At 34.7% G+C, this 9971-nt stretch overlaps 1 protein-coding gene across 2 annotated transcripts in view; it reads right to left on the bottom strand.

Moving 5' to 3' along the window:
* Positions 1-3125, bottom strand: part of LOC106684714 (FAS-associated factor 1) — a 44750-nt gene extending 41625 nt beyond the window's left edge. The window contains exon 1 of one of the 2 annotated variants that reach the window (XM_014426949.3): positions 2968-3125. In XM_014426949.3, coding sequence (XP_014282435.1) covers positions 2968-3009 — 42 coding nt within the window. In that variant the 5' untranslated portion in view covers positions 3010-3125. Of the gene's footprint in view, positions 1-536; positions 684-2967 lie in introns of those variants that run through there. The other variant, XM_014426948.3, reaches the window with a different exon arrangement.
* Between the last annotated feature and the right edge of the window lie 6846 nt (positions 3126-9971).

Here is a 9971-nt window from a genome sequence, read left to right as displayed (position 1 = left end):
ATTTATATAGTTTATATTTTGAGTTGTCCATTTATAAAACAATTGATTGTTTTATAAATGGACAACTCAAAATATAAACCAGTTTACAAGGGGTGAGCAAACCATCAGAAAGACAGTTTTAATCATTGAAAAAAAAAAAGAAGATATGAAACATCAACCATCAAACTTTGACTAAACATCAATTCTTGCTACTGCCCCCAACCATAAAAAAAAAAATTTGGTTTTGGCATTAATTCCGGCCTTTTGTCAATATTTAACCACTGACCTGACTGATACCTGTTGTTATATACATCCTAATTTTCATCGCCGAGATTATCCTTCCAGGAAAAGGCTCGTTTTTTTTTAACCTTAAGCAGTGAAACACCTGTCTCATAACACTTCAGCTGCTCCCATTCATAAACTTCATGAGATTCTCATAGATCTACTGGTTTACTTTAGCAATAATCAGCAAGTGTTAAGAAACTGTTGATATACTTGTATTTTGTGGTGCTGCTTAAAAACTTTACCGGTATTCTTCAAAGTAAGCCTAAGTTCACCTTTATCAATTGTTGGAGGAAGTCTTCTTCTGGGTTGGTTATCCAAATCTGTGTCACCAGCCAAAAATTTTTCAAACCACTGGCGAATGGTCCATACATTACAACACTCTTGTCTGAACATCATGGTTATGTTTTTTACAGCTTGTCCTGCCGAATATCCAAGTTTAAAGTCATAAAAAAAAAATTACTCGAAAATTGCATGTCTCCATGGTCATATTTGATGGCATATTAAACAATGTGCAATCAATTGGAACGATAGTAATTATTATCAAAAAAACAAGAAACAATTAATAATGGCTCATTATAATCTGTAAACATAAACATAAGTCCACTAATCCAGTTTTGAATTTCTGAAATAATAAAAATGGACATCTCATACTAATTACCCAATAGATAAAAAAACACCTATAATTTGGGGGGTTCAACAAGTTAAAAACTAATGAAAAAGGCTTCACTTAGGAAGAAGGCTTTTTATGGGTGATTATTTAGAGAGAAAGTCAAATAAAACAAAGAACAGTACAAACCTATTTAATGTACACTAAAATTTTTGTTTTAAGTAACTACTTATCTCACTATCTTCTATTGTATGTAATCCTAATACAAATATATTTAGAACTAGGATAGATATTTGATAGTAGGCTCATAGCAAAAATGAAACTTTTCAAAACATTTGAGACGAAAATGTTATCTAACTTATAGATAAATTGAAAAATGTGTGTTGTATACATCAGAGAAAAATAGCAAACAAGTGTAAAATCAATGATATAAAGTGGGATCTAAGCTAAGCCAATTTTACATTCATTAAATATTCAAGGCATATTGCTACATTTAACACATTATTTTAGTTCCACACAAGTTTTCATTACTGAGCTAGGATGTTCATATACCCACATCGCACACTTAACATTTCTGAGATTTCGTAATTTGGGCTAAGAAAACATTAATATATACATTTTCTTTAAAAACTTAAAGACACCATAGCAACAAGTAGAAGTAAGATAATTCAGTTATTAATAATAGCTACTAGGTTTCTAAAAGGAAAATTAGATAACATGAAAAAAGTTATATTTTTGTTTGTCATTTTGTAAAAGTAAAAAAAATTAATAGTAACCAACATTAAAATAGTATTCAACACTAACTTCAACTTTTTCAATAAGTTTTTAACAAACCTATGTACATTACAGAGAACATAATAAAAAAGTAAAAGTGTGAATAATCAAGTATCACTAGAACTAATTGGTTCGATCCAAAAGTATTAAAGAAATAGAAAAGTCCCTCAGTAAATGTGTATAAACAAGTAGGAATATAAAAACTTGAGTTAGCCATCATATACACCAATAATCCAAATAGTATTGAAGAAAAAAAAAAAAAAAAAAGCATCATTCCACACAATTCCATATTACAAATAAACCACTTTAATAGATATAATTATCAAATTGAAGTATGCGATGTTAAACATTACTAACTATCATAAAGTTATCTTACACAAATATATCAAATGATGGTAAAAATGTTCATAAAATTCCTGGAGTAACCAGTGTAAGTACATTAACCAATCTATACAGTGTTAACCATAGTATCCACATTAAAAAAAAAATATTAAACACATTATCTACCATTCAAGGTTAAGGTTACAACAGGTAAATATCCTTAAGAACAAATTAGTCGGGTACGTACTTTCTTTAATAATTACAAACGATCAAGAGATAATCAGCAAAATAGGCTACCAGTCTATGACCATTGGCCACCAAAAACCTGAATGATGGGCTATCAAATGACAACTGTCAGCAAAACAAAGCGTTAGTATGCAACAGATTCAGTTTGTAATTAATTATAAGCATCAAATATTATAATCAGGGGGTTTGTTTCTGAACACACAAAAAAAAAAACATGTTTTCAATAAACCTTCCAACTGTTCCAAATCACTGACCATATAGTACTAATCGTAATACACAACTAACACTTCCAGTCTATCAAGAGCTTATTAACATTTAAATAAAATTCAATAAATCCTATTACAATTAATAACTTATCCAGTTTTATTTTAGAAGTGTTTTTTAAAAACTATGCAATATTTCATATAAATTTACAATATGAGAGCCTGTGGAAAAATGATTATTGATTCAAATAACTTATAATTTGATCATACAAATCTAATAACAAATGAAATACACAAAAGTAAGTATCTGTTTGAATCTGATTTCACATTTAGTTCAACATTCTATGTATAGAATGAATAAACAGATTGAATTATTTCTAATGAAACATTGAGCAATATTTTTTTCATTTAACGTTAATGTTTATGACAACCTTACACTATACTCCACCACATACAACAATGATAAAATAAGTACATAAAGTTATATGAAAATAATGACTCAAAAGTTTTTACAGTGATAAATGTAAATTGAGGTTATACATAAAAATATACCTGAAAGTTTGCTAAAATCTCTTCTCTATTGGTTCCAGACATTTTAACGTCACGACTAATAATAGTGTAAAACTGAATGCAGTAAATAACTAATCTGAATCTAAAGTCAACAGAAGCTTCATGAGTCTACTAGTTCAGTTAAAGAACCATGGTCAAATCTAACCAAGTGTGACAACTGCTTCTTACAAAAACATAACAAGATGAAGTAATTGTAAGCCTAAATTTAAAATATAAAATCATAGAATTTCTTATAATATATATTATATAAAACCTATTATTATTTTAATTTGGAAACTAAACAAAGAAAATATGCGTACTTAACTTAAGTACATTTAATTAGTTGACTTAATTGAAGGGGGGAGTCATTATGAACCTTTCAGCCTTATTCAATATTATATTCTGACATATGTGAGATTATGATAGTATTATGAACCTTAAATTACGAAACAAGGATAATAATATTAAAATAGAGATTTTTTGCGAATATGGAGGGAGTGGATTGAAGGACATGGCTTAAGGAAAGTCACCCCACGAAATGGATTTGGTTGGACCCAAACCCTCTTGTTGTAAACCTCAGATGATTTTAGATTAAGCAATTTGACCAGTTAGATTAGTGCTTGTTGAGTAGAAAAATATTATGTGAATACTGTTGTTTTGCTTTCCCTTGTTAATCATTTGTACCGTTCTATCATATCTTATTATTATGTCTTCTCTATATTTCTAGTTTTTGTTGCTTATTCCTATTTTATAATAAAAGTAGTGTGTTAGTCTGTTAAACAATGCATTCTTTATTGCCCTCTTATGAATAATTTTCAACTATTTATCAGGGTTATAGGCCCAGCCATAAACGATTGGATTGAGGTTTTTTTTTTTTTTAACAATTTAATCGAATGTTTTCATGATTTATTTTAAAGGTCATAAGGAGCTCAACAATTTAAACCAAATCGAATCAGGCGACACGTAAGAAATTTATTTATTTTTGCATATTAATTATAATCCTGTTGATATTACACTTTCAAAATTGGAGGGCATAAGTTGGTTTACTTTGTTGAATTTGATTAATTGTAGGAAGATAGACTGGGTGGTGGTCAATAAAGTCCACCCAGTCTATCTTGCTACAATGTACTACATATGGTCAACTATTAATCTTCCAATAATGAAATTTTAGTTTTAAATATGTATGAAAGTTTTAAGAATATCGATTGATAAATTGGAGGGACAATCCATTGATTGTAATTGATAACGGATTGATTGAAAATATTAAGTTAAACTACAGCTGCAAGTCCATGGAGTTACGGATGCTGTAAAAGGGAAACATGAATATCCTAAGAAGGGGGTCCCTACTGCTGACCAAAAGATAAATGATAAGGAGGTTTCAGTGTTGGATAAATTAGAGTATATGGCACAGAATATCATTGTTTCTCGTTGACCAGTCAGGTTAGACAGCTTAATATGTGCACTAACGCTATCTCTGTGCATAGTGTGTATGAACAACGTTCCGAACAAAGGCAAGACTGGTACAACGAGCTGAACAAAGATTTGGTAGCGATGCATATTGCTAAGCTGGCAAAGCTTTGACAAGAACTGCAAGATGAAACATGGCAAGTGAGTTATCTCTCGATCACCAACAAATTTACTGTAACATCAGCACAATTCCCCCACCACTGTATATGTCTCCCTATTAAGCCAAGCTAGCATTAGTATACGCGTCATTATCTCAGTAGCACACATAATAGTTAGTTCTGTAATTGTATTATACCAATAAAGCTTTATTTATACATGTTTCGTGAGTGAAAGTTCATATTTGTCAACCGAGTATCATGAATTTGCATGGGAATCCGCTGTAAAGAGCTGACAGTCTTACAATTTTGTCAAATTTTACTTCGGTGCTGCTTGGATCGCGGATTCCGGTGCTATTCAGCACTTGACCGTTAAAAGGGATTGCTTTGCTACTTTTGAATCATTTACTACTGATAATTTTGTTCAGATTGGAAATGGACAGACCACGAAGGCTCTGGGCAGAAGTAACACAAATATAGAAGTTATGATAGGATAAGGCACTGTGTCCGCCTTAATACTCCCTACCATTGTAAATAAACATCTAAAATGATTTTAAGGAGCAATAACTTCAGAAATATAGTAGTGTTATTTCAGTCTAATTGCGTGTTGTTACTCTGCCCTGAACCTTGCTTTTTTTTTTCGTTATAGTTCCGACAACACGTAAGTTGTGCCGAAACCTTATTGTTTTTTTTGTTAGCCCAGTGTATATTTTGTTCGCGCCTTTATTTTTTTTTCTCTCTCCTTTCTTATTTTTTTTATTGCCATCACTGAGAATGGATGCAGCTGGCAACCCGTTAGTGCGATCCGCGGTATTGAACATACCGCCGAGTGAACCTGTGGCTCCCCCAGTCCCCATGGTCCAAGAGGCTAATTGCGTGCTGTTACTCTGCCCTGAACCTTGCTTTTTTTTTTCGTTATAGTTCCGACAACACGTAAGTTAGAGAAACACATTCGTGGTGAATAGGTGTTTTTTTTTTTTTTGCAATATGTGTAAGTTTTAGATGTTGATAAAAACGTGTTCTCTATTACAGCAGCTCTCTAAAGGCTACAAAACCACGTGCTTGGCGTGCTAAGCAGCGAGAAGTATTCTTTGTATAAGATTGATCAGCTTGCTATGCAGTCAAACCGGTCGAATGGTCATTTTACTTTGGATATGAGCGTCATACCTGTTTGCATGCTAATGAATGGGGTCCTGTTAATCAGTCAGTAGGCGGCAGTCGATATTTTGTTGACTTCAAGTACGAATTTAGTATGAATTTATCAGTCTATTTTCTAAACGAGAAATCAGAAGTCAAAGATAACTAACCCTTAGGAGAGATTCAGACTATTGGGTATAATGTTGTAGCGAGAGGGAGCAAGCGTTTCGATCACTACTCACCAGAGCGCTGCACCTCGAGCCTCACCGAAGCTCTCAAATTTATAATAAATAAAGGACTCTAAATCCCTTGATTTAGATCTTTGATCTTAGATCCACATCCTTAACTGGGTCTAGTCATGGCACTGGTGGCGTACACACTTTAGTGGCGTACACACAGTTAGAGAAGTTCATTGCAAATCTATACTCGCAAAAGTTGTTTATCTGTACGCATACCTAAGACGATGGCCAATCTCCTCTCCTTCTCTCCAGCAATCTTAGTCCGTCCGCTTCATCTCGGCAACTAAGACTGTAACCTATTCCTTAACGGTTACACTGGTCCGTCCACTTCATCTCGGCAACCAGTGTAATTTCCCGTCTCTCCCCGGCTCTAGTCCGTCCACTTCATCTCGGCAACTATAGCTGCACCTAGCCTTATCAGCCTACTGGTCCGTCCGCTTCATCTCGGGAACTAGTAAGCTGGCTCCTATCTTGACAGTTCTAGTCTGTCCGCTTCATCTCGGCAACTAGAACTGTTACTCTACCTCAGACTCTCTTACCTAGACCTTCTCTACCTGCGTCAGTGTCCAGGGCTCATCCTCTGGCACGGCCGTTCCTAACTTATTATTGAATACGACTTGTCGTGGGCCTTCTATAAAGAAGATATCAGGCTGGAGAAATCGCCTAAGACCAGACAACCCCGACAATGTTAAGGAATTATTAACTGACAGTGGTATAGAATTTGTAAAAAAAAAGAAAAAAAAAAAGACATTCAAGAAATAATACAGAAACAAAATATTGCGACAGACAGGGAGAACCACAACCCGGTGGAATCTGCAAGGACGATAAGATTACTTGCTTCTGGTTATCAGAGAAGCTGTAAGCGAAGGCTGATTTGGCCACATCTTACATTCTCAACAGGACGGGTTCTTCGTTTATTAGTAAGTTTTCACTCTTTGAAGTGAAAGAAAGTGATAATAAAACACTTGAAAATCTTTGATATTTTGTGCATGTTTGTAATGAGAAAATAAAAAAAGAGTTTGATAAAAAAAAAGAAAGAACCCCACTGTTCCTTGTTGGGTACAGTGGAGATCACGATGTTACTTTATTTAAGTTCCTGAAAATTCGTACATTATTCAGTCTAGAGATGTCACCTTCAATGAAGAAAAGGTGTCAATTGTCATATTTTAGCATATATCGCCGGTTTCAGTTGCTAAAGACGCTACTTCAGGAAAAAGATATGAAGAAACACACCTACAGCAGGTATGGCAACAATTTCAGCACAAAGTTTTTTTGGGAAGAGTTTAAGAACTACACTATGAACACCAAGGAATGATTGAAGCAAGAAGTTAGTTATGATACAATTCAGGGAGAACTAACAAAAAAATGCAAAGATATAAAAAGACATACAACTGGACAGCAAAAGATTTGGCATCGCTTAAGTTGGCTGTATCTTAGTGTGAATAAATCCCAGTGGGGTAAATAATCCAATATAGAAGCCAAGAATGGTATTGAAGCGCATAGATCCATATTTGCTGGAAGTAGAAAGGAGAATATATCGTCGAAATAGAATTCACCTAAAAAAGAGAAAGAGAAAGCCAGGAAGTGCCAAGGATGAAGAGATCTGTGAAGATTAACATTAGAGAAGCATAAACAAGAAAAAAGTTGAAAAAGTGGAGCAGGAAGAGTCGAAAACAGAGAAGAAGAATCAACCAGAAGTGCGAGAGGAATAAAATAAATAAGAACAGAATCAGCAACCAGAACAGCCAGTGGAAAGAGGTACAGTGGAAGAAGAGCGCTATATTAGCAGTTTTGGAAGAAGGATTAAGAAGCCTAAGCTTGATCTGTGGGATTTTATTCACTCCAGAGTTCACATAGGTGGTGAGAGTGTAAATTCAATGAAGTTAGTTGTTGGTTTTTTTAACAAGAATGTATATTGTACTGTGGAAACACTGTCACACAGAGCTGGCAGGATCTGTGTGGGTTATTTTGTTGTGGTCGGTGTAGTCTTTAAGTAGTTTGTGGTGTGAGACCTGGGTGTAGTAGAATTTATTATCAATATTATTTTCAAATGTCAATAAAAAAGTTTGGATTTCAAGAGAATATATTTATTAATGAAAACAACAATTTATAACAGGTTGCCACAGCATCTGGATTATGCTGGCAATGTCATAATAACGGTTTTCGGTGGTGCTTTTGAAGAATCTGAAACGGGAGCAAGACAACTTGGGCACTAAGTCAATGAAGAGAAGACCCTTAGACAAATCCATGCCAGTACTCCACAAGGTTCGGTCCTTTCACCCATTTTGTTCAACTTATACCTTCACATCATCCAGTCCACACACACCTCCATAGCTTTTGACGATACAGCTGTGATCTCTCAACATAATGACATAATAATTGCTAGAAACACTTTGCAAAGTCACCTTAATGATCTAGAACAATATTTCACTGAATGGATGATTAGCTTGGACCTTGAAAAATGAAAAAAAATTTGACTCTTCGGTATAATGTGGAGTGGATTGCCCCCTGCACACATTTGCTCGAGTTACTTTAAAGAAGAAACGCACTAAAATATTAAAAAATAAATGGTAAATGGTAATAAATAAAAATTAATGGTTATATTTTAGTTTGTTCTTCTTCTTCGTCTTTCTCTTCCTCCTTAGTGCCTTTCAGCGTGGAGGTGCCTCTGTCCAAGCAAACCAAACCTCTTGATCCCGAGCCAGCACCCTCATGGCATCCTAGTTTTTCCCTCTTTTCTCTCCCACTCTCAAGATGTAGTCCTTCCATTGTATTCTGGGTCTCCCTTTTTGGCGTTTTCTGTTGGTCTGGTCTCAAAATACTTTCTTGGATCCCTTTCTTCACTCATCCGACAGAGATTTCCACATCATCTAAGTTGTCTCTTTTCAGTGCTATCCTTTATAGAGACAGTTCCAACATCCTCTCCTCGTATGCGAACCCTCGTAGTTCGGCCTGCCACCCTCCGTAGGTATCTCATTTCCATTGCAGTGACTCTGCTTATCAAGTGGTACCCAGCTTTCACTTCTGTAAAGGAGGGTAGGTAGGTATATAGCCTTGAAGATTCTTCTCTACCTCCCTGTTCCTATTTTAGTTTCTCATCAGGAAAACCCTGATATATTTTCTATTATCAATAATATTGTTGCTGACAGGTGCACATCACTGGCAGGGAACTTTTGGAATTTCGAGTTAAAAGTTATATACGAATTAATCCCTAATTGGTACTATTTATTACTAACATATTAGAATTTCTTAATTCTATATAATAAATCGTGAGATACCCAGTTTTTAATTCTGACGGGCCCCAGTGATACAATACCGTATCTCCTCCGAACACTTTTGGAAATAATAAAGAAGTGTATTTTTTTTTGTGGAAGCTGCCTACAAAAAAAAAAAAAGTTCAGGAATTTCAAGAAAAATTTAGTGGTTTGTTGGTACCACGAACATAAGAAACGTATGGTTCTCCAATGGCAAATCAGAAAGATTGAAATGTAATAATAATCTTCGTGGTGATAAATTTGAGAAAGTGTTATGGAATAAAAAGAACGTCTTACTCAAAATGATTGTTATATGCTGAAAAACAGAAAAATCATAGTTATGTTTGGGCTAAGAATAATAAAATATTTGGTATTGGTATTCGGTGGGGGGAACAAGTCTGGCAAGTAGGCCTTAGTGGGCCTTTTGCCATCCCCTACCTGAGTTGCTGCCGCATACTGACGAATGTGGGCGTGTCAAGAATCATTTTTCAGGACCCCCGAAAAATAAATATTAACTACCCCAGGACCCACAACGTTTAACTGTAGGAATCGAACCCACAACGTTCCGAACCGAGCCCCAACCCGCACGGCCGTCATGTCCCTGTAACAGTCAGCGAGCACGGAGTACCGTTATATCCCGCCAGGGGCCAGCACTACAAGCGTCTAAGAAACTGTAATTGTATATAAGTTGATTATTATAAAAATACGATCTGTTGTATAAAATGTATATATGTTAATATGTAATATGTAAGAATGTTAATTATAAAATAAAAAGAGATTGAGCAATAAGATTCTACGGAACGATCTCAAGTAGA

This window comes from Halyomorpha halys, unplaced genomic scaffold (assembly GCF_000696795.3).
Source record: "Halyomorpha halys isolate HHAL.00 unplaced genomic scaffold, Hhal_1.1 Scaffold604.1, whole genome shotgun sequence".
Lineage (NCBI taxonomy): Eukaryota > Metazoa > Arthropoda > Insecta > Hemiptera > Pentatomidae > Halyomorpha > Halyomorpha halys.
The sequence above is the reverse complement of the archived record's forward strand: the minus strand, read 5'-3'. Positions and strand labels throughout refer to the sequence as shown.